Genomic DNA, 25541 nt, shown 5'->3' with positions numbered 1-25541 from the left:
ATCCCTAGTTAAGGAGCCAAAGCAATATTGATCCTTCAATCAATGATTGACAATAAAGAATCTTTATTATTATTATTATTATTATTATTACAAGTAATGCTTTGAAATTCACCATTTAGCGTAAAGTGTGCAATTGTCTTCTGTAAAAATGTTTAGGCTTCGGATTGAAACAAAACACATCAACAGACATTCTAATATTTCATAGAGGTTTGTATGGAGATTGTTTTCTACAAGAATGTATACATACATAAAAGCATACATCATTGTTCATAAATATTTATTTAATAATTGACTACAATGTAACATTACAAGAGATTAAGAAATAAGTGTTAGACATATTGAATGATCAATTTATATTAGTTCTTTTTGACCGACTTCCCAAAAGACGGAGGTACTCAATTCGTCTGTATATTTTTTTTAATGTGAAGTAAATGAAATTATTTTAAACTAGTTGTTACTCTCGAATTTGTCTTTGTGAAATTAATAAATATTAAAATATATAGCCTATGTTACTCACAGATAAATTAGCTTTGTAATGGTGAAAGAATTTTTGAAATCAGCCCAGTAGTTTTTGAGTTACCTCAATGCATACAAAAATACAAATTGTTCCATAATACTAGTATAGTTTATATAAAATAATACATTTATACAATAAAGTACTGTAAACATAAAATACATATAACAGTATTATTACATTGTATTATGTAAATAAAATTGACTATAAAATCATGATTTACATTTGTTAATATTCCCAGTTATTATACGCATATAACAAAATAATAAAAACCCTGTTTATTGGCCAATAAAACCTAGTGTTAGGTTTTATAGAGATAATGAAAATAAGTCATATATTAATATTATTTTAATAAAAAACTCAGAGCTTGATGGGGGGCTGGCTGAAGTATTACAGTTTGAGATGCCAACCAGTTGACTACTCAGACAACCCTGTAGCCACTAGAGTAAGTGATGGTCGCGACACCGCCGGCCTACAATACAAAAACCGACTAACAGAATTCATTGTAAATAGACATCGTTAAATTATTATTTTCAGGATGCCTGTATATATAACTGTCGACTAAGTGGTTGTAGATTTTAATGGCACAAATGTTTTTCATGATCGATAAATTCAAAAAAAATATTTGTGTTGAAACAAGAACAATTTGTCCAATTATATTGTGTATATTTACTTTCACATAAACACTTAAGTCAAAATAATTTATTTATTGAACGATAAAAGAAATTAAAAAAGGAAATTTTTAATGTATTAACACAATGTTTTAAAAAGTCTACAATTATTTAGTTGCCAGCTGAAAGTTAGGTACAGGGTAAAGAAGTACTTCTCCGAAAAAATAATATTATTTATAATGTAGTTTTATAATTATAGTTTAATACGAAAGATATTACTAACACTAATTAGGGTTGACACATACGGAAGAGTGGAATATTCCGAGGCCGACTTGTTTGCGTCAACCCTGAGCTTTGTATTATAGAATGAATGTCCTAGCCGTAGTTAATTTGCCGGTATGTGGTGATTAACATGTCGATACGCATACAACGAGCATGCGGCGAGAGCGCGCTGTGCAGTATACAAATAACACAGGGCCAGGTGTCGGCGTATTGTTTCAGATCGGGGCCGCTGGCTGGTTTACAGGCAGGTATAACTTTCACTGTCAGCCGGTCGACCACTCCAAACATCCACAAACAATGAGGGTGAATTACTTCTACCGTTATTATGATCTCAAACCCTTGGATTTTCAATTTCACGTTTGATTTGCTTTAGTCAGTTTTTCCTCACCTCGATAGGGTTGCCACCTATTTTACAAAAAATTGAAGATCATTTTTCAGATCAGACTTACTTTATGTTATATATAAAAATGGCCTAATCTAATCTAACAGATTAGTTTAATCCATACCTCCATTCAGCATAAATATATTTTGACGTGAAAAAATTATTTTACATAGTAATTTAACAAAAAAAACTTATGGTGGCAAACCTATAATAAGTTCACGTATCCTCCAATGCGCACATAACCACTGCTAAGGATACAAATAGAAATCTTGTTAAAAATGCAGTTTTTATTTGATTTACGTTGTTTCCGCACTCTAATTTTTTCCAAACACTTGTCTGCATTGACCTAGCCCCTCGATCTATCGGTATTTTCATAAAATCCATCAATACTCATTGATCAATTTCATTTTCATTGGTATCGAACAATTTTTATGATTTAAAAGCTTATGGAGTTTAATAAGATTTAAAAATAGTGCTTCTGTACTTTTATCTTAGTTGCAACCATCTGTTGGAGATAATAGCATTGTGATATGTCGAAACGAAATCAAGCAATTACTTTTTTCAAATTACAATATTTAAAGAAATAAACTAAGTATAAAGAGAGGTCACATTAAAACATAAAGTCGTCATAGTTCAAAATATTTAAGCCATCCTTCAATTCTCTTAGTTTAATTACATCCTGGTTGACGATAAGCTTTTATTTCATCACATTTAATGCGAATTATTGCTTTAACAACATAGAAAATGTAAAAAAATACGCCCGCTTCATCCATTTTACAAGCATTTTTATTACATCAATAAATAACATTGCACGTCCAACTATTTAAGCCATTGCATTTTAGTATCTAAATGGTTACAAAGATACGGAATCGATACTGGAAACGTCTCTTATTGGCTTAATGTTTCGTTTACACGGACACAAGTGTAAACACTCAACTCACGAGTTCCAGTATGGATTTATAGCTATGTGCCAAGCTTAGCACCTTTGCATGTTTATTTTAAATAACACAGAAGTCTTCAATTAAGATCTGTTTTTAACCTATAATTTTTATCAATAAAATGTAGAAAATAACTACCGATGTTAAGTAAAACGTAATTGATGAATTCTGTGTTATTTTATCTTATTCTATCTTGTTTTAATTTAAAGTTTGCTTGAAAAGTATCAAACAAGTAAGGACAATCTGTTTTCTTAATTTCTTTTTTAATCAAATATTAAGAAACCGTTTTCTAGTTAATAAACTATGTTTAATGTTTTCAGATGGTACACGCATGTTGGTGGTATTATTTCTCAAAGTTTACGGAATTTTTTGATACGGTAAGATCCTTTTTAAATTGAATCAATTTAATTTCGTGTAACTTCAAAAGCTTAGTTTTCTAAACGTTTTGCTCTCTCATCACAAAAGTAATATTTTTATTTTTGCCTATCTATGACGTCATTAGTTTACCATTTGTTTAAGATGTTTTACTTTTCTTAATACTATTTTAATTTCTTATTGTTTATTTCAGATCTTCTTTGTGTTAAGAAAGAAATTTGATCACGTGTCTACTCTTCATGTTATCCACCACGGAGTGATGCCAATGTCTGTGTGGTTCGGTGTGAAGTTCACTCCGGGCGGACATTCCACGTTCTTCGGCTTGTTGAACACTTTTGTACATATAATTATGTATACTTACTACATGTTGGCCGCGATGGGACCTCAAATGAGGAGGTACTTGTGGTGGAAGAAATATCTGACTACCCTACAAATGGTACGTATACTAAACTTTGTTTTATTTTATGTCAATGTATAATAATATAGTAGGAAATAATAGCATATCCGTATAACATGTTATTGTACTTATATCGGTGTAAGTTGTTGAATAATATTCGTAACACGAAACTGGCCTTTGTCTCAGAACAACAATATTGTGCGCGATGTATACGGAATGAGAGAGACAAGTACAAGCGAGAGCGAGACAACGATAGTAGAGACAGAATAGGCCTGTTCGTGAAGTGACTTTTATCTACTGAAATGACATTGAAATTTAAAAAAATGAGGATGTTATCATTGTTATGCTGAAAAAAAGAATATCATTAATGTTTTATTTATAGAAATACATTGGTAAAAGTGTAGTAATTATTAAAATATTCGCACTTATAATAAAAAAGCAATACAACACTTTGGTTGCTATCAAAATATGAATAAATCATCGTCGAAGGCCAGGAAAGGCGAAAAATTTTATAATACATAGTAAAAAACTACCTGTCTCGTGATATTTTGGTTTGCCATTTTAGTTTACGTTGAATGTTGTTCATAAATTGAAATGACAGTAATAAAACAATCTTATTACGACTAAAATAATAACTCGTCTTATTGACAACTTTTGCGTTTTGGCCAACAAGGCGTCCTTCTAACCGAGCTAGTACGTTTAACATTTTTCCACATTCTTCAAGTCTCATTATTACGCCTCTAGTAGTTTATTAAATATTGACATAACTTGGTAAACGATTAGCTAATGTTTAGTCGATGTCCATCGGTTCGTGAGTAGTTTACATAATTTATTGCGTACTAAAATATAGAGATACTCAAGGAATGCGAATCACAAAATCTTTAACGAACACATAAAATTAAAATTAAACATTTATACAACTGTAAAGCGGATGCGTACATTCACCTAAAATTTAACCGTTAATTTGCAATTTGCACTCGTCTATTTATACTATTTTTTGTAACCTCACTAATAGATTACGGTACTTATGCATTACGGAAATACGTCGGAAAAAATAAAAATATACCGATATCACATGCGATTCTTCCCTTCTCATAACAGGCCCATACCAAGCTAACCTTTTACTCCTTATTTGACATAACCGATATCACATTCATTACTTTAAAAAAAGGTTTTCTTGTACCTATATTTCTGTAGTGGAAATTCTCAGTAAACTTAGCGTTATTAGATTTACGCATGTTAATGTGTGACGTCATAGTAATTAGTGTGTAATTCACAGGTGCAATTCATCGGTATCATGGTGCACGCGTTCCAGCTGCTGTTTATCGACTGCGACTACCCGCGCGCCTTCGTCTGGTGGATCGGCATGCACGCTGTTATGTTCTTCTTCTTATTCAAAGACTTCTACAACCAGTCATACTCCAAACCCAAGGTAAAACAGTACAAAACTTCTAGTAGAGGTTTTGACAGAGTATAGGAATGGGAAACATCCCCTCTTTGTACATCCCCTTAGTCTCTAGGAATCATCGTTTCGCTAGCTCAGTGAATTTAGCTAGTCATTATCTTGTTTGCTATTTTATGACATGAAAGAGAAAAATCTTACAAAGATCTAGTGTTTTTTTTAAGTTTTGAACTCTCAACTTTATTCTCTGACATTGTTCAACATTGCCGGATTTTTTTTGTTAACCCTAGACGGCCTGGACAGCATTAGGAATTGGTCTTGGAATATTAGAAACATTAGTATACAATAATATAAGATGTGTGGGTGTATCAACTTAATATAATTTGTAGGTCCGTGCGAAGTCGCCGCAGCCGGTGACGACGGAAATAAAGGAGGTATACAAGAACGGTCTGAAGAACGGCTACACGAACGGCCATACGAATGGTGCCGGCGCGTTCGTGCGTGCGCGCACCGTGCTGCCCGCAGGCAACTGACCGCGGCGTCTTGTGACAGTGGACTTTATAGTGTTATTACCTCTAGTGTAGTGCAGACATGGACCAAAGTTCAATCGTAAGAAGACCCGGCCAGACTCAAACATGCAGCTTCTCTCCGTTGAAGGATGTAAGTATAGAATCTAATCTGTTAGGAACGGAACGCACATTACCTTGACATTGAAAAATTTTAAAAATTCACAACGATGTTGATTTTTTAATACCATATAATATTGTTTTTATAATTCAAATTAACTACAAGACTTCTAAAGCACAAATATGATATAATCTGTTGTAACACTTCAGTCAATTATAAGCCCAAGTTATTTCAGGGTTAATATTCTTCAATGTCAGGTTACAAAAGTATACTCGAAATGATCGTTTTGGAGATTGTAAACGAGCTTAATGTGTTTGTAGTCCACAAGCCTGAGGTTGCAATAAGCATTATTCCCCATTGCCCGGGACGCTCACAGGATATATTACTGTACAGTGTGTGTTCGTGTCGGGCCAAAGATGGCGGAACTGTACGCCTGCGCGTTAGTCCTTTGCCGTTACTTTAATGACTCTACAATATTCTAATTAGCATGAGATTTTGTGTTTACAATATGCTATTAGCAAGTTTACAGATGTATATATGTATTTAATGAGATAATCAATGGTAAATATAACTATAAGAAATGTAATTTTGTACTGTTAAATGAAAAATGTAGTTACAACTATTTGTATAAAAAGAAGTTGAAGCTGTATATTTTGGTCTAAGTAAATTGTTGCAAAATTGAAATGTTTATACTTCCTTTGTTGACATAAAATTTCATGCTAAAATAAAAAGACTAGAGTTGTTAGCATTAAATGTGATTTTACCTAGTTGTATATATTAGAAGGTATCAATGGTGTAAATGTTATTTTTATCAATACAAATTTAGCTAGATTTTGTGATCGCATAGCGTTTTGTACTTTTATTACATTTACATATGTTGCTTTTAAATTAGACTCTGAAAAGACAATACTTATTGATTCAGTTTGAGAAAAGGTGCTTTTTTATGATTCCCGTCGATGTTCTAAATTATATGTAAAATAAGCACCTTGCCACAATTGTTAAGAAAGATCATTGTAAAAAATATTATTAAAAAATTTACAGTTTATAAAATTAGCGTAATTGTAAAATAATTTCATAATTAATGCAATTTATCACATGTAACTTTCGTTTTCTAATGTTTATTATTGTTGATATTAAAAAATATTATCGAAGGACATTTTAAAATTAATTTTAAGTAATTTTAATCTGCATACACATTACAAATAGGGCCAATGTATAAAATGAATTGATATGTATAAAGTTTTATATGTTTTTTAATTATGGGATTGTCTCCAAGTTTTTATAATATTTGGTTAAACTACAGAAATGTATACAAATGTTTGTTGCCTGTACACATTGGCCCATCAGATGTGTTTGCAGTAAAACAGTATTTTAATTTTGCATCAAATGTTAATAGGAAGTACTGTTTCAATGCAATTTAGATTATTGTCATTACGACGGTTGTGTTGGTTATTTATTTTGTTTAATTTATATTTTATTTATACCAAATGTCTTTATATGGTACAGATTCCTGTCCAAAAAGTGAAATCATATTGGTTTGTTAATCTAGGGATGATCAATATTATATGTACCAATGTATTTCATTTAAAAAGTTTGAAAAAACCTCTTTAATAGCTATTGTCATTGAAGTTATAATTTTTTTACTATTTTCTTATTTTTTTAAAACATGGATTGATCATCCCTACACAGAACCATGCAGTTACAGTTCGCCTGCAAAGCAGTTATCGCGGCGTTTTATACTTACACAGACTTCTTATTATAGAAAAATATACATTTTTGAATTAAAAAGATTCTCTATTTATTTTTAACCTTTTCACATCATCATCATCATTTCCCCTGCCTTATCCTACTCCAGTAGGTCGGGCATTTCTGTCACATGTATTCTCCTTTCATCCATCCCTTTTACTGCCCAGCATTCAGATCCATACATGATGACAGGTTGAGATATCATATAAAGAGAATGCCATATCTCAGGGGTGTTATTTTCAGTCAAAATTTGGAAATCCCATTAAACAAGTAATGTTCATTCCTAACTTAATGTCTTATTGGAAAATAAAAAGATTGTTCTCCATCAAATGATTTATTTTCATAAATTTGGAAGACTAATATAATCCCTTATACATTTTGAAAAACTTAGAATCTACGGAAGCCTATACAGCCACATAAAAACAAAGTAACGCTTACATCTATCGCCTTGCGAGGTGTTGGTTAGGAAATTTAAGTACATTGAAAAAGAAATAAAACAATTAAGCAGACTTTGCACAACGGAAGCCTAAATTTCCTGCAGAACTGTCATCCGTGTTGTGCGATCGAGCTGAACATCTGTAGCGGTAACAGTATGAACGGTGACACAAATATGAACCACCTTTCTTAACTTTTTCTTTAGGCTGAAATATACAATAAATTTTTTGATGAAAATATACAATGGAAATGGGCTAGGAGTATGATTATTACATGAGAGAAGGGAGCAAATGGCAGGAACGCAGGAGATCGACACCTATAGACATTCACAATACCAGAGGAACTAAAGATGAGTTTCCTACCTTTGAGGTACATTTTGTTTTTTTAACGCACATTACTAATTAAATGTCACTTTGTCTTTGGGTTCAGGTCCAAAGTCTATATGGTACTTACATTGTCACTGGTCCATGAGTCTTCAGTCCACTCCCAAACATTTCCAGCCATGTTGTGGAGTTCTAAATCATTTTGTGGAAACAGATGTACAGGGTTAGTTCCTATATATCCATCCTTTTCTGAATTGTGATGAGGAAAGGAGCCTTGCCAAATGTTTGCCCTGTAAATGCAACAATTTTAAATGCCACAAACTTCTCTTCTTTATAGATTTCAATAGTTTTTTTTTTGTATTACTGCACATTATAAATGCTTAATTTTTAAAGCCAATATCAATTAGTGACTATTTTCCAATACTTTTACAGGATTCTAAATGTATTCATCACTCAAAATCTACTAGTATTACAAAAACTTTAATACAGACATGTGTTTTTTATTGGGAAATAATTTATCCCCCCAGGGGTATTTTGTAGCGCGGTGTCCCCCTCTGCAAGCCACCTCCCACTCAGCTTCACTGGGAAGCCGAGCACCCCTCCACTTGCAATATGCACGAGCATCATTCCATGACACATGTATTACCGGATGGTTCATCATATCTAGAAAGACATGAAAGCTAATAATACAAGTTATTAAAACTCTGTACACACATAATATTAAAAAGAATTTAATTAGTAGCCTATGTGTTTTTCCATACTATGGTCTATGTCTTCCAAATTTTTACTCAATTATCCCAAAATGTTTGTTTAGTAAATTTAAATAAAACCCACAATATTTGAACTTACTTTTTTCGAGTCAACAATGTTTTTATATCTTTATTTTATCTTTACTGCTCTTATCTTTTTATAATGCATATTTTATTAACCTTTAACAATGAAGCAATAAAATAACAATACCTAAAATATCAGAATCTGGTCCATATGGATGTTTCCAATCTGTACCCATTATTTTATACCACCATGGGGCTTGTAAAACTCGAAAGTCTTTCATTTTATCTTTAAATGTATCATTTAGGAACAATGAAAATACAAAACTATCTCCAAAATTTTCAGCTTCAGTCTTGTAATTTGTTAACTTTGTAAAATGACTAAAATCCCTGTTTGATACTTCGTATTTGTCTACGTAAAATGACTCCAAGTTGACGACTCTTTCCGGACCTTCCATGTCATTTTTAATCATAACTTCGTCTGTACCGACGTAATAATTTTTACCAGGTATTAAAACCATATCATTCGTTGCTTTGTACACTTCATTTTCATCAACTTTGGTATCAATTGAACATTCCCCTTCTTCACTTTGTACATTATAAAATAACTTTCTGTCATAGTTTTCTTTTTGCGCTCGGTCTATACTACAACCACAGTTACTTTCTTTATTTTCTATTATTTTAAACTGTAAAATACATATTAATATAATGCTAGCTAACATTTTTTCTACTCTAAACTATACCTAAAGTAATTAGAAAGTACAAACCGCAAAATGTCAAAACATCAATAAAATAACCTTAAAATAAAGTGATAAACAAACAAATGTCATTTACTATTTTTTTAAGGCTTTGATACTTGGTCCGCTGAACCAACCGAAACTACCTTTATTTAAGTAATACCTTCTGAACTGTAAATGTAAATTGTTAAAAATAATGTTTCTAGAATTTTAAATTGAAACACAAAGAATATTTCAATATTTATTATAGCTTACATGGAAGTATAGTTTATGTAAAAAACCATCTATAAAAAAACGAGAAGATCAAAAAGTAAATAGTATATTTAATTCCTTTTCTTATTATGATGGAAATAAGTGATGGCTGGGGGATTCTGAAAAAAAAGTTTAGATGTAAATAAAAAAATATATAACTAAATAACGCTTATTCGCTCAGGCACGACCTTGCCGCTGCCGCTATGAGCGGAGACGCTGAGCGGCGGCGCAGAGTATTGATTATTAATAGTTAAAAACAGTGAATAGCAGTACACCAACATAACTTGTATTTTCCTTCACATCCATTATGTATCTCCTTGCATCGTATATACATATTATAATAAAATGAACGAAACGAATCGCTGTTTATAGTGAAAACGGGTGTGGTTTTTATTGAGCGAATCGCTACAGCGGCGCGCGGCGCGGTACGGGGTGCGGCGGGAACAAACGAACTATCGAATGATTTCTAGCCGTGAAGCCGAAATACAAAGCGGACAGGACAGCGATTTGCAAGGGTCGGTTTCACGGGGAATTAAATTACTGTAAATTATTTTAAAGGAATTATGGTGGAAATGAATACTGAGAAGTTTATTACCGAAATCTTTAATCGACCGCCTATATGGATGTCGAAACATCCACAGCATAAACTCAGACGCACAATTAAAAAGTTGTGGGACGAAATAAAACAATTTTTTCCACCATATGATGGTAAGTTTATTTTAAATTATTATTATAATTTAATAAAATTCTAAGGTATCATTTGTATCTAATAAAATGTTGTTCATGAGGAGGATTTCATGTTTAGTGTTGCCATTTACATTATTTGCAAAGTACTTTCCAAATTGTATAGTTTCTATTTGACCAAACTTTTCCACCAACTTTGCATTTTTATGAAACAACACAGCAGTTCAGTAATGTAAAGACTTTCCAAGCGCAAGGTATATTAGGTAGTAATGTTTAAATAATTTAATTGTAAATCTCTGAACATGTTGCTTTTATTTTAGTTGGACAATTAAAGAAAAAATGGAAAAATCTAAAAGATTCATATAGAAAAGAATTAAAAAAGAATCAGCCTTCACGCTTTGCTAACTTAGGACTAGACAATGAGGAACCTACGCCGCAGTGGAAATATTTTAACTTGATGACATTTTTAAAAGAAGAAGTTTTGCCAACAGACGATGACATCAATCTTTCTGACAATGATGACCAAGATTTGGATAGTTCTACATTACCTGAAGAACAGCCTAGTGTAGCGACGACCTCTCCCCAGGCTAAACAATCCGAAAAACTTGAGTCCCGAAAACGTAGAATAAATGATCTTCGTGTCGAATTCTTAGAAATCGAAAGAAAAAAAATACGAATGTTAGAAAAAGAATTAAAAAAGAATCGAACGCCTGATATTGAAAAAACAGAAGATTATTATTATCTTATGAGCATTTTACCTGAAATGCAAAAACTCAGTTCTATTCAGAAAATGAAAGTAAGGAATAAAATAAATCAAATTATTACGGATGAAATGGTTTTGAACACATTAGGACATTCCACAATTGATTACGAATTGAAATCAACCTCAGATGTTGGCATCGGCAGTGCGACAATGCAGCATTTTGAACAAATGGATCCGTAGCTAGTCAAATTTTATACACTCGATACTCCATTTTTTAAGTTAATTATAAGTTACTGATTAGTGAAAAGAAGACTGATTATGATAAATGGATATAGAATCATAAAGCCTAAATAGGATCATTGGGTTTTAAATTTTGTTTATTAATAATGAGAAGAAAGAAAAAAAGATTGGCACTTACCATATGGGAAGCATTTTTTCTTGACCACCTTATTAAATCTGATGTACTGTTTTAAATGTACTTCTGTTTGTTGCAGAACGCAGAATATAACTTAACTCTTTATTGTTTACTAATAAAATTTACCTAGATCTTTTATTTATTTCGTATAAAGCACATCATTTACTAATTAACACCGATCTTTACATTAAGTTCGCGCACTCGTTTTATTTTAGCAGTTAACTATAACTTTGAAAAAATGTAGTCATTTCCAATTTTATAATATTAAAAGACTATAATTGTGTGGTTCTGACTACCTATAAAATGTCTTCAACGCATCGATAACCGCTACTGAAATTAGGTTCTATGTACACCCCTATTTCTGACTAGGTTAGTGGTTATTTGTGCATACCCCGTCCGCTTACCACGCCGCGCCACCCCTAAGCTTGTTGGGACCATCTCGTATGGTTAATCTCTGATACAAGAGGAGATACTTATGGTTATTAAATTAAGTTTATCCTAAATAGAGGTTACCAAAGAAGTTAAAAAAGACTGATTCCAATAGGCAATAAGACAGTCATAATTTGGACATAAATCAGTCGTTTACAAAATATGTATGACGTCTATAAACACACTTCAGTAATGTACACCAATGTGTATTTACAGAGCCATAAACATGCTTTAAACTGAAAAAGGTTCTAACTTGAAATAACTGTTCATTTACTTCTAATATATAACAGGCTTCTTCTGGACGGGATTAAAATATTTTTCAGTCCGCTGAAATCGCCTGCAAACGTCGAAAAAATAAAGAATAACTCTTCAATTTTTTCTCGAAATAATGTCGAAAATTAGAATTATGTAAGCTTCGTTACCATCTACGTTACATAAAAAAAGGTACATAAAATTCACTAGTTTACCTCCTACTACTTAACCTTACTTGTTATCGTTCTTACAATAATAAAGGCACAATGTCTTCCTGTCTCATTTTTCCGTAGTACCTGCTGATGCCGTTTACGTGGCCCATTCCAACGACGGCTAATACTCGAGGATTTTGAACTGTAAAATACAATATATTTGAATTATATAGATAGCTTTCAACCGCGACTCCGCCCCGTTGAAATAAAAAAAAGTAAAGTCTATGTGTTCTTCCAAACTATACTCTACATCTATGCCAAATCATCGAGACGATTCAGCAGTTTAGCCCACAAACTATCAAACACCTATCCATCTTAGCTTTCTCATTTATAAAACATACTTTTTATAATAAAGTATTAGTAAGATGTTGAAATATAATATACAAAAGAAGGAAATGAAAAGAGAAAGTATGAGAATCCTTTTGTAACTTATGTGCCCTTACTTCAACCCTGTAGTTGGTTCATTAACTAATTGGGACAACCGCTATTTCGACCAGACTGGTAGCAATAATAGGCCCATCATCTACTAAGGTGAATTACTAAAAGGCAGTGGAGAAAAAAATTAGTGCTTTAAAGATGTAAAATTTACTACAAAAGCATGTTACAGTCACTTACCACTACGAACACACTCCTGTAAGGAGTAGGCAAGACAACGGTCACGCTCGTCGACAAACACATGAAATATTTTTCTAAAAGCCGGAACTTCTCTTGTGATTTCATCGAATTGTGATTGGACAAACTCTTTACTCTTATATTTCTCGATTTGTAATTTACTGCAACAAAAAGTTTTTGTCTAATGCATAGTGTTACGATAAAGTATTCATTAATATTCGATGGCATCATTCCAATCAAAATGGGAACAAAAATAAGTTTGAATTAGAATGTAAGACGTAAGGCATGTTACTACTCGATAACAATAACATAAGACCCTAGAAGACTGTGGCGCGAGCGCTTTTTCATTTAAATTTTTTAGACTTATTACATCACTACACAAACATTATTGAAATTATTTAAAATATGTAAAGTACACAGTGTATAATGTTTTCTTACTCAAGCGGCTTCTGATTCGTTTTTGACAAGTGGTAAAGCACCTGTCCAATTTCAATCATGCTCAAAGATTGAAAAGCTCTTGATATTGTTATTTGTATCGGCCGATCGCCAAGAAACAACTTACATCCTGGAATTTTTTTCATCTACAAAAAAGTTTTTTATAAGAAACTTTGCATACTTTCAAATAAAACTTTTTCTAATAAAATAATTCTCACTTCGTGATATGCTCTCCGAAATTCACCACCAGGTGCTACTCCTAATTCCTTGGCGAGGTCAGCGTACGTCTTCAAGAGCATGGCGTGCAACATGCCAGAAACAACACCTTTATGTTCTTTCATGGTTTGTCTAATACAACAAATATTGTAATTATTTATTCAATTGTTCTGAGGTCCTTGGGTGTGTCAAAATATGTTTTACGAAAAATCACTCAGAAAAAAAATCGCGAAAAGAAGAACGATAAAGAAGAAATTTGTTAACTTGAAGACTGATGTTAACCGATTTGAAGGTTTAGTGGTATCGACTCACAAATGTACTTCACATTTAGTCAGAAAAATTTAGAGTAGTACATATTTAAATGTAACGAACGTTGTGCAAACTTACGAAAACTTTTTACTGTCAAATTTTTTGGCATCCTCCAAGAATTTTTTATCATCTAGTTCCAGCAACGATACTCTTTGTCTGCATAACTCAACCAATATTGCGTTCGGTTTTAGAGCGTGAACAATCTAATGTATGAAAAGAGAATTCTTATTAAAGTATATTTCCTTAATAAATAAACTATCATAATGGAAGTACTAAATACAAAGTCTATTAGCTTTTTTATGCTATCCATCGCTACCATCTTACCTGGGTAACTTCTTCTACAGACTTTTTGCTAAAATGTACAGTCCCTAAGAGTACTACTTTTGCCGCTGCGTCATTCTGAAGTACTGTTGCGGTGCTCGGAAGGGGTAAGCTGAAGTCGGAACTGCAATCTCTCGATGCCAATATAAACGCTAAAATGTGCAAATAACTGTCACATATAATTATTAAATATGTTAATTCCTTTACATGTAAAGGTATAATAATTACACTTGTTTAGTTGTTTCCTCAGAGTTATAACGGTTACATTTTGTTTAAGTAACGTTACAATTTTAGAGCAAAAAATTCTCATATTTTTAAACTTTTTTAAATTTCATAGAAAAGTATCATTTTACACTTAAAAATTTAATTTTTCATATTTTTTCATTTTATTGAAATTATGGTTTATTTTGACATTGTGTTGTCAAAAAATTGTCAATTCATATTTCATGTATTCAATTTCTTTATTCTAAGAGCAAGAAGAATTTACTCCACGAGGAAGTAACAAGAACATTTTTGTCACTGATCTGTATGAATGGATAGGTGAAACGCGCCTTTTGCATTTAATAACCGTTGAGTCTATAGTGCTAGTGGTTTCAAAACTCTTCACATCGTCCAACCCTAACAAATATCCAAGATAAACAAAATACCGCAGTTTATGACCATATATATTTTATAGAGTTCAATGATTTTTGTCAACATAATCACGCTCATAAGGTTGAGGATTGAAGCTACAAGTTCTATAGTCCGGTCGAGTAGTCGAATGTTTTATATAATTCAACAATTTTACCTTACGAAATAAACAGAAAACTATAATTATTAAGAAATAAAACAAACGATAAAAGTTTTTAACTATTTATTTCAGTAAAATCACAATTGTTAGCACACCAATGCAGACGTTAGTACGCCGAATAATCAATTCGTTAAAAATATTGAAAACAATCAAACTGATAAAATCACAAACCAAACCACCAGGTAAAAATTAAGCAAACTAAATTATTACTTAAAATATTACTGATGTTTTCCTAATATGTAACGAATTATTTAATTTATCCATTTGTAAAAGTAGACATAGTATTTTAACAAGCTCGCAAATTAAAAGCAATTTTAACATTTCAACGAAACATTTTTACTACAAAGAATATTTTAAACTTCACAAAATTACACATGAAAAATTATAGCATGTATAAAAGACGTGATATTTTTCGGAATATAAAAAAACATTGAGACGACAATAAATCCACTATCACAGACCTCCATATAGGTTTTGTTCTATTTTTGTAGAACAATCAACTAGAACGGCTCCGTATTTCTTTTATGAAGTCGTAGTACGAAAACTATCGTTCTCTGTTTTCTAGAGAATAGGTGGAGAGTAAAAGAGAAAGGAATAGTTTAGAGAGTCGTTTACTTCGAATAACGAATTGCACTCGAAGTGCCTTATCCCTTATTGTCTTTGTAAAATGCTACAGAAAATGCAAGAATAATTTTTTGTTATATTTTAATAGACACTTCAATAAGACTTTTTTCATTTAGTGTATGCTGACACTAACTTGATTCGTTGCTACATTTTCGATTCTATCCTAAATATTACCCCTATAATAATCGCTAAGACCTACCGTGTTGTTATTTACATTCTTGCATTTTTAATGCACTATACTTTACCAGATTTAATCAAATATACATAAAATATTATACTATCGCATATTCCATTAATAGAATAGGAATATGAGATTACTTTAAAAATGCAATTATACTCAATTTAAAGTTTAGAAAGAAGAATAAAATTTACTGAAAAAAGGCATATAGAAAAAAAAATACAGTTGACAAATTTTAGTAAACAAATTTCAGTAATCGTAAAAAAATGGCTGTATTTTTTTTAACACACACTTTTAATTAATTAAATCTTTAATAGTGGAAAAAGAGAAATTATTCCCGTGCTAAATAATATCTAAACAATTTTTATTTTAATAATAATCTATTTCAATAACCACGACGCTAGGCCTAGAAATATTACTATGAATTAAAAAAGTTGGTAGAGACGCAAATTTCTGATTCGCATATTAAAAGTCAATAGATATTTAAAATTTATTTAATAAGAATAACATTCACGAATTGTTAATCTATTCATACTAACGCACAGAGTCTTTAAATGCTTACTAAGGGACACGCTTAGGGTTGGTATTGTATTAGAAATACTACTCCGCTGAAGTGATTAGGCGACTCTGTGGCAGTAAGTATTGTATAGATGTTTTCAAATATTTTGTCCGCTCGGAATCTTAAAAACTACAAGCAGACATCTTGAGCAGACAAGATATTTGAAAAGACGTATATTTTACTAATTTAAGATTTGACACATACATGAACAGTTTATTAGGCAATATAATTAATTCAAATATTGTCAAATTGTAAATGAAATATATATACTAGTTTGCTACATAAATAAATATCATACATATTATTATGACAGGGATACTAAAGCAAATGACTTATATAAAAATAATTATTACCTTCTCTTAAAATAAATCAAATCCGAAGTAAAAGTTGAATATTTATTAATACCGACAGTCGAAAAATCAATATATATATTTTTAAATCACAAGCTTAATATAAAAAGAATAACTGCCATTTAAATTCTTTGACTTTTAAAACTATTTTTAATATAGCCCTTTGAGCTATAAATGAAAACAAAAGCGTTATAATCGTGAACAGAAACATTTTTCGTATATCCTGTAGTATAAAATCAAAAAGAATCAAAAATTTATATAGAGTAGGCATAGTTGACACTTCACTTAAAACATTTTTCACATAATCATCACTATTCATCTATACTATTATAATAAAGCGTAAACACACACTTCTTTGTTGCCTAAGATGTCAGCAAGTACAGCATATTTACGAATAATTCTTTTATTAATAAAAAGCCCTACATCAACGTCACGCTTTAGGCTATATATTTTCACGCCATTAAACTTAGGGGTAATGATTTTGGATAAAAACCCTAATGTGAGAAAGAGACCATAAATTGCTGCCAACATCAAAGAAGCAAGATTGCCAAGGTTTGTCATGTCATGCCATTTTGTCATTTGCTATTGATAATTTGACGAATGTAAACAATAAAATAAAATTTTCATAATGTCATGCGGACGAAGCCGCAGGGAACCGCTAGTTAAATATTTAAATGTTTATAGAGGTGGCACTAAACTTGACAACTGATATAGTACCTTTCTAAGAAAGTACCAGTGAAAAAATATTGCTATGCCTAGTCTATATAAATCTTAAATGTCTTTTTGGAAAATAGAAGTACAACAAATCAATTTTTACTTAACAATTCACTCAATATATATTTCTATACCAGACTTATATAACTTTCAGACGACTTCTATAATTAGGAACACTAAATTTACATACATTATTTGCATTTTTTTATTATTTTTAATTAGAGATTGGCTTTAGAACCTCTCGATAAATCGAATAAGTCGTATCTTAATAATATTTTGTAATAAAACGAGTGTTCATTATATTTTTTACAATATTACATAACAATAATAAATTTGGAGAATTTCTAATAAAATAAAAATGTCGTTAAATATTCCGTAGAGGACGCCAACAGAGCCGTTAGTGAGCCTGCGAGATAAAAATATAAAGTAAATATTAATAACAAAGAACCAAGTTCGTTTTTAACTCAATTGTACTTATTTTCTTATTAAACTGTCGCAAATCCATAGAAAATCGTTATTTTAACCCGTAGATTCCAAAATATTCCTTACATAACACGTTTACTTGCAATCTATTTAAAGTGAAGTCTATCAAAAAAAATATTATTAGAAAATTGTAACAAAGAGAACGGAACGAAAATAAACATGGCGGCCATATTGAATTTTGAACAATAAATGTCAAATGTTAATATGGCCGCCGTTTGTCTGTCCTACAGTAGGAAAATGATGTTGTGATTTACAGAATTGTTTCCATATAAAACTAAAAAAATCCAAGATTGAATACTAATATTATAAAGAGGAAAGATTACTATTTTTGTATGTATTAAAAAAAGTCAAAAACTATTAAACCAATTTAAAAAAAATCTTTCACCATTTAAAAGTTCCTTATCAGTGTGTAACAAGGACTATGTTTTCTATTATTTTTTTTATTCGAAGTCGCGAACAACAGTTTGTATAATAATTTATGTATATACTAGCTATCGCCCGCGACTCTGTCCGCATCCATTCAGTTCCCTTCAGCAGTTTAGGCTACAAACTATAACAAACATCCATCCATCTAAACTTTCGCATTTATAATATTAATAAGATTGTATCATCATCATCATCATCACCAGCTCACATGTTCCCACCGATGGGCTCGGAGCCTACCCTAATAAGTGGTGACTAGGCCATGGTCAACCACACTGGCCCAGTGCGGGTTGGATGACTTCACACATATCTTTGAATTTCTTCTCCGATATGTGCAGGTTGCATCACGATGTTTTCCTTCACCGTAAGAACGTCGGGTAACTTATGTACATATGAGAATTCTAAAAATCGAAAATCACATTGGTACATGGCGGGATTCGAACCCAAGACCTGTTGATTACAAGTCAAGTGCTTAAACCACTGAGCCACCGACTCTATAATATAAGATTGTATAAATTATATAAATATATGATACCGGTGTGTGCGGGTGTGCGAAGTATTCAGTCATCAGGGCAGCAGGCGCCGCGGGAAGAACTTGTAGACGGCGTAGAGGACGGCGCCGGCGCACGCCGCACGCACACTCACGCGCAGGACGCGCGTCGACAGAGACGGCGGGGGCACGCTGAACAATTTTAATATTAAAACAAACATCCATACTAATATTACAAAGAGGAAAAATTTATATTTTTGGATTTCATGTATTGAAACAATTAAAAAATTCTTGCACCACTAAAAAGCTACGTTAACATTGAATAACATAGGCGTTTTTTAACTATATTTTTATTTTACGTAGACGAAGTTGCGGCTGCAGCTAGTTAATTATAAAAAAACCGAGAATCTCCATTGTTGTCCTTACAATGGAGAATGGCTACCAATCAGTCCTACTCCTCAAAATTAAAAATTATCCAGTAGTTTTTGTAAAAAAATAATACGTAAATTTTTGTCTCGATTGATTTTTTTTAAAACACCTATTTTTTATGGTTAGAAAATAGATGTTTCTTTGAGTGTTATGTATATACTAACACCAGGAGCGGCATGATGTCGTCCTCGGTGACCTTGCCCCAGTGCTGCACGATGCCGGCCACGTGGCCGATGCCCACCACGCCCACGATGCGGCTCGGCCCCTTGCCTGCGTGGGTTTATACACAAACATTACAAGAATACTACGATATTTATCTATACCAATATTATAAAAAAGAAAAATTTATATTTTGCATAGATCAAAATAACCCAAAAACTAGGGGGACTGATTTCAAAAATTCTTTCACTATAAGAAAGCTATGTTATCAATGAGTAACAGGCTACATATTTTTTATTTGATGCGCGCGAAGTCGCGATATCACTCATAATAATAATGTGCCGGAGACCTTATTTTAGTTCCCATTCCTTGGCACCTTATAATATATGGTCCCTTTCCCACGAGAAGGTTTTTTCCAATTTATTTACCACCTAAGTCTAATAGCGTGAAAACATATATCCTAAAGCATGTCGTAAGTGTAGCACTTTTTATTAAAGAAAGGATTATTTAAAAATATGCTGTGATTGCTGACATAAAGTAGTGTGCGTTTACGCTTTATTATATGAGTATAAAAAATATCTTACGCGGCTGCATGGCGGCGACCTGCAGCGAGTGGCAGAGGTACATGTCGCGCTCCACCACGAACACGCGCTTCAGCGCCGGGAACTCCTCCGCCATCTCCTCCAGCATCTCGTCCAGCATCTTCTTCATCTTGCACTTCTCCACCTCCTCCACGCTGCACACACCCTCAAATTACTACCGGCACACATATCATGAACTCATAAAGAACACACACACACACACACATTTCATCAACTTAGCCTAATTTAAGTCCCTATTCCACCCTTTTCTTAAGAGGAAGGGAAGAGAAGAAAAAGTGGATTTGCAGTGGAGACGCATAGAAAGGGGAAATATCCTTTTTATGTGAATTCCCTCTGTCGATGAAGGGTAGGTAACGTATCTGTAATTGCGGATGTCTATGGGCAGCGGTCGCTTTGCTATTTCGGCGGTTTCACCTTATAAAAAAATGACCTTGTCCCTATGGGCAGTATGTACATGGCACAGTATGTACTCTTCCAAACATTTCTATCAGCCATTATCTGAATCCACTTCTTAAGCATATCCTCTTTCACACAATCCATCCACACTTTCTTCGGTCTTCCTCTACCTTTGTAGCCACATTCAAATCAAACACTTATATCTAGAGTAATATGCGCATGAAGGAATTTTGAAAAGACAGTTTTGTATGTAACAAATAAACTTAAAAACAACAAATCATCTAATAAAAAAAATAATTTAATTTTTGAGTTCATTATATTGAGTAACATATTAGATTTTTTTCTTTAATAACGCGCGAACAAAGTCGCGAGCAGTAACTAGTATTAGTCAGTTATCTTTTCTATTCTGTGACAAAGATATTTGTAAACAAAAAGTAACAGCAAAAAGCCCAACACTGGTAAGAACTATAAATAACAATTTTATATCAATACAATATTTTGATACCATATTAAAACCACAAACCACAGCATGGAAAAAACATACAAAAATGAACTAATTAAAATTTGGTAATTACCTAATAGTTTGATTGGAAGTAAGTAGATGCCATATGAAGCGTACAGTCTGTCCCCACGACAGGGATGCTATTGCTCGGTGCAGAGTTATATCTATAGCTCGGTCGCCCAGCTGCAGTATGCAGTTAGGTATCTTTTTTGCCTTAAAAAAACAATTTTACGTCATTCCTAGACAACTTAGATAGTTAACACACTAAGGGCCTGTCCCAACACTGGCTGATAGAGGTACAGATAACTTAAAAATGACGTCACTGTCAGATAAGGGAACAAAATCCGATATTTCCATCACATATTTTACACGATCGAATGTTATCAGATTTAAAATTTGGTGGGACAGGCCCTCAGTGTTACCAATACATTTAGCCAGTTTACTTTTGTACTCAAAAAACTTATTCAATTAAAATGTCCATACTATTTCAATGATTTTTTTCTATTAGGATAGTAATATATTCTTCAATTAACTCTTAAAAGGTTACAAGAATATAATCCATTTTGGTACACTTGTTTACATATGTTACTAATGAAAATACGAAAGTTCTAAATAAATCTATCCATCCATCTAGGATAGATGATTGGCACAGATCGAGAACATACAGGCTACTTACTAAGTTTTTTTTAAACACTGCGGGGACAGATGGTTAAAATCTAGTTTAAAAAGAATTAAAACGTCAACATTATAGCAATAAATATTTACCTCAGCCATAGCGCGGCGGAACTCTCCGCCCGGGGCCATACCAAGCTCACGAGTGATGTGGGCAGACATATTTAAAAGTAGGATATACATTAATCCGTTAAAAACTCCATTCTGTGCCATTGTTGTCCTGTAAAAAAGAATTCATATATTAAATCCAAAGATAATCCAAAAGTATAGAACATAGTTAACATTTTTCACATGATTCTCACTAAGTTTATTTTATAACAACAGATGGAGCTTATTATAATTTTCTAAAATGTGTTATAACACGTTGTTTTATAATACAAGGACATGAGTTGGCAACTTACATAGTACCTTTCCAAGAAGTTACCAGTGAAAAAATGCTATGTCTAGTCTATCTATACATTTCTTAAACATTTTTGATTAAATCATATATCTATATGTGTAATTTAGAAAGTACATAACATAACTAATAATTATCAATATACAATTACCTTATCTTTTTAATGTTTATATTTTTCGCCTCCCTCAAAATAATCTCTTCATCAAGGAGGAGAATATTTGTCCTCTGCTCACATAGTTCCACCATAACTACATGTGGACTTACTTCTTGAATCACCTAGAAGATAGAAATAGAAATTGTTTTAATTTTAATTATTTATTACCGTTGACTAGCTCCAAAGACAAAAGAATGGTTATCATCTTTTACATATATTAAAATTAGAGTGGCTGTAACACTTTCGTCCGTGAATGCATCCGCATGGATTAAAAAAAAAAGTGGTCAGTGTGTTTGTCCAAACTATCCTCTACATGTATGCTAAATTTCATCAAGACCGTTCAGGAGTTTAAGCTTCAAACTAACAAACATCCATTTACTTTTGCATTTATAATAATAGTATATCTTTATTGACATATTTTGTATATAATATATTTGAATTTATTATTAGTAAGATGAGAAATAAATCATATTTCATAAACATAATGTATTTTCATTGCTAATAATGAAGATCAATTTTTTTTAATGTCTGCAAGTGTATGTTATGTCCGAGTAATCTCAGAAATAGCTGAACTGATTTTGACAAAGTTGCGGACAACCACTAGTTTAGTATTTAATAAAATTACTAACCCTTGATACATCCTCTTGTGATTTAATGCTAAAATGTGCTGTTCCTATTAAATAAACTTTTCCACCATCTGGAGTATCCAACACTGTGACAGTGTTAGGCATCTCTTCTAAAAAAACAAATTTAATTACTAAAAGGAATTAAACAATATGCATTTAAACTATACAAAGATAAGTTATGTAAAAGTATTTAAGCAGAAGAAATCTACAGTAGCCAATAAGACACTGAACCTATGAGTTATTTGAATTTTAAAATGTTTATATTCATTGTAGGAAATAATTTGATTAATACCATTTACTTCTGAATCACTAGCATTTATAGTCTCCTCCGAAATCTTCTCAGATTTTTCTTCTTGTTTTTTACTTGTTGTAGGTTTGACAATGTCATTCTCACCTAAAATAAATTTTTTAGTTACTATTTTTTATTTACCTTAAATAAATTGCGATAACAATAATGTAGGTTAAATAAAAAATCCTAGCCTTTAAAGTTTTAATTTTAACAATAGTGAAGCCTTGCAACTGTTCAAAGACCATGAAATAGCACTGTGTTAAATGTGTTTTAGCAATAAAGTACACTATGTAGGTTAAATCTTAATGTAATAAAAGTAAAGTACTCTTTGAAAATAAATCATACATACAAAGTATCAATTAAGAGAAAAAAGGCTATTTCTTATACTATGGGTAAATTTACCATCAATCTTGGTAGAAATGCTGTCGGTAATTTTTAAATGGGCATCCCCACCACCATCCTCAGCTTTCAGAAACATTTGACATTCATTAACTATGTCACATTTTACACCTGGAGGTTTTTGAGTCATCAGTAACTGCTCCTTTTCCAAACTGGTACCCAAACTCGATTTGTCATTCTTTATAGTATCCATCACTAAAATCGCCTGATCCCACAGTGACCTGAAAGTGTATGTAGAATACATATTAAATTTACACAATGAATTTTACTATAAAAGTATATCTGTAAGTCCTAAAGCTCAATTATAGCTTATTAAAGGGTCATTATTTTTGCCACGAAATCAAACAGCGAACTGTCAAAAATATTTTCACATTAAAAATTTTAACACTCGTAAAGGACTTCACTAAAAAGTGTAGAGTAATCAACTTGGTAAACGTTTGTAGTAAATAAAAACTCAATATACTATGATTCGAAACTACAAGAGAAATAATCAATGAAAGTAAACAATGACGAGATGTGAAAGCTAACGTGTGAATATTATTTTACTTACAAATTATTAAGTAAAATTACATTATACATACCAGAAGTACTAAAATAACTAGCCCAACTAAATTAACTTATGTTGTCTTAACTAATAAATCAAACCTTAATAATTAATATTTTTCTAGGAAATTAAAATCGCAAATTGCAGCTGCTGCAAGCAAAGCAAAGCAACCGAAAATTCATATGTCATCTGTCATGTGTCATTTAGTGTCAAATAATTTTAATGGCCATATTAACTACTTAAATGTCCCAATAGAAAATGTCCCTTTGAGACCATATCAGTTCACAAACATAACTGTGTTTCCAAAATATGATTTTCATCATTTTCACTTACATTTCGAAGAATTTGATGGTATTAAATAGTTTATTGTCAGAAACTAATAGCTTCATCGCAAAAACACTCTATTTACCCAAAATCGGGAAAACTTTTTACATTGGCAATATTATTTTCTGTCACGGCGGCCTAATGGGTAAAAATCTACAGATAAAAAAGCAGAAGGTAAGGAAAACACGTTATCATTTAATTCTCAAAGATCTTCCCTTTATTATCGACTGTAAAGTAAAATTTTAAGCAACATTTTGGTTCAAGATCACACAAATATCGCTCCAAACACTTATTTTGAGTTCAATTTGCTTAAATAGCTTTTGTCAGCAAATTACATTTTGGTCATCACTATTATAATCTGTTCGAAACACACTGTTACATCACTGCATTCTGAATTTAATTTTTCGATTCTCGGGCACCTCTACTGCTTCTACTGTACCTTAAAATTATTAATTCATCAATATGAGTGCCTGGAGACAAGCTGGTCTTAGGTATGTATTGAAAACAAATATATTTATCATAATTAATTAAATTTATCCTATGTACCTTACTTTTATTCTGACCCCACTACCATGATATTTTCAGCTATATTAACTATTCCAACATTGCGGCTAAAGTTTTGCGTAGATCTCTGAAACCAGAATTTAGAACAGAAGCGCTAAAAAGAGACGAATCCCACGTCCGAATTACACCATGGGCAAATGGAAGACCTGCCCGTAAGTATATCTGATGTTTTTGATTACTATACTGGTTATTATTCTATTGTTTTTGACGAAAACAAAAGAATGAGTTGTTAAAAAGTTTAGTACCCTGTAATCACAGGTTTATTTGAAACACTTTTTTTGAAGGCACAAATAACAAATGAAGAACACCGTTAAGTAAAATTGTTTACTGAGGTTACACTGGGAATATGCCCAATGAATAAGGTGTATTTGGAGTTCTCTCCTTTCCAATATATCACCTTGTGTTCCACAGACTAAAAAAAATGCAGTAAATATCAATCACTAGATAAATTCTTTAATATTTCTAGCTTCATTAAAATATCTTTATTTAAATTC

At 31.9% G+C, this 25541-nt stretch overlaps 5 protein-coding genes across 12 annotated transcripts in view; 2 read left to right on the top strand and 3 right to left on the bottom strand.

Moving 5' to 3' along the window:
- LOC106101473 (elongation of very long chain fatty acids protein AAEL008004) overlaps positions 1-7316 on the top strand; it is a 26809-nt gene extending 19493 nt beyond the window's left edge. For 2 of the 4 annotated variants that reach the window (XM_013280718.1, XM_013280725.1), the window contains exons 5-9: positions 1627-1710; positions 3048-3104; positions 3296-3538; positions 4779-4931; positions 5291-7316. In XM_013280718.1, coding sequence (XP_013136172.1) covers positions 1627-1710; positions 3048-3104; positions 3296-3538; positions 4779-4931; positions 5291-5434 — 681 coding nt within the window. In that variant the 3' untranslated portion in view covers positions 5435-7316. Of the gene's footprint in view, positions 1-878; positions 960-1626; positions 1711-3047; positions 3105-3295; positions 3539-4778; positions 4932-5290 lie in introns of all 4 variants that reach the window. The other 2 variants (XM_013280733.1, XM_013280739.1) reach the window with 2 other exon arrangements.
- Positions 7317-7592: 276 nt separating this feature from the next.
- LOC106102167 (sulfatase-modifying factor 1) lies at positions 7593-9611 on the bottom strand. 2 transcript variants are annotated; one of them, XM_013281589.1, is made up of 5 exons: positions 9570-9611; positions 8993-9488; positions 8524-8695; positions 8163-8322; positions 7593-7915 (listed from the first exon to the last, which is right to left on the bottom strand). In XM_013281589.1, the coding sequence occupies exons 2-5, from the start codon at positions 9321-9323 to the stop codon at positions 7775-7777; spliced, it is 804 nt and encodes a 267-aa protein (XP_013137043.1). In that variant the 5' UTR covers positions 9324-9488; positions 9570-9611; the 3' UTR covers positions 7593-7774. The 2 variants fall into 2 exon arrangements, with proteins under 2 accessions (XP_013137043.1, XP_013137035.1); XM_013281581.1 differs by lacking the exon at positions 9570-9611 and having other exon boundaries at positions 8993-9563.
- Positions 9612-9806: 195 nt separating this feature from the next.
- Positions 9807-14779, bottom strand: LOC106102186 (traB domain-containing protein-like). Of its 4 annotated transcripts, XM_013281608.1 has the most exons (9): positions 14608-14778; positions 14383-14531; positions 14137-14261; positions 13752-13881; positions 13537-13679; positions 13102-13259; positions 12526-12628; positions 12276-12359; positions 9827-9910 (listed from the first exon to the last, which is right to left on the bottom strand). In XM_013281608.1, the coding sequence occupies exons 1-8, from the start codon at positions 14687-14689 to the stop codon at positions 12299-12301; spliced, it is 951 nt and encodes a 316-aa protein (XP_013137062.1). In that variant the 5' UTR covers positions 14690-14778; the 3' UTR covers positions 9827-9910; positions 12276-12298. The 4 variants fall into 4 exon arrangements, with proteins under 4 accessions (XP_013137054.1, XP_013137062.1, XP_013137070.1 ...); XM_013281600.1 differs by lacking the exon at positions 12276-12359 and having other exon boundaries at positions 9807-9910; positions 14608-14779; XM_013281616.1 differs by lacking the exon at positions 9827-9910 and having other exon boundaries at positions 12510-12628.
- Positions 9927-11977, top strand: LOC106102213. Its single transcript, XM_013281636.1, has 2 exons — positions 9927-10499; positions 10796-11977. Exons 1-2 carry the CDS (start codon positions 10355-10357, stop codon positions 11416-11418), a joined length of 768 nt encoding a protein of 255 aa, XP_013137090.1. The 5' UTR covers positions 9927-10354; the 3' UTR covers positions 11419-11977.
- Positions 14780-17588: 2809 nt separating the features above from the next.
- On the bottom strand, positions 17589-24345 carry LOC106101867 (traB domain-containing protein-like). The gene is made up of 11 exons (XM_013281221.1): positions 24197-24345; positions 23619-23836; positions 23220-23321; positions 22931-23037; positions 22299-22423; positions 21844-21970; positions 21152-21291; positions 20163-20314; positions 19584-19689; positions 19036-19182; positions 17589-18000 (listed from the first exon to the last, which is right to left on the bottom strand). Exons 2-10 carry the CDS (start codon positions 23806-23808, stop codon positions 19068-19070), a joined length of 1164 nt encoding a protein of 387 aa, XP_013136675.1. The 5' UTR covers positions 23809-23836; positions 24197-24345; the 3' UTR covers positions 17589-18000; positions 19036-19067.
- Between the last annotated feature and the right edge of the window lie 1196 nt (positions 24346-25541).

The sequence above is a fragment of the Papilio polytes genome, unplaced genomic scaffold (assembly GCF_000836215.1).
Source record: "Papilio polytes unplaced genomic scaffold, Ppol_1.0 DF824303.1, whole genome shotgun sequence".
NCBI classification, from domain to species: Eukaryota; Metazoa; Arthropoda; class Insecta; order Lepidoptera; family Papilionidae; genus Papilio; species Papilio polytes.
The sequence above is the reverse complement of the archived record's forward strand: the minus strand, read 5'-3'. Positions and strand labels throughout refer to the sequence as shown.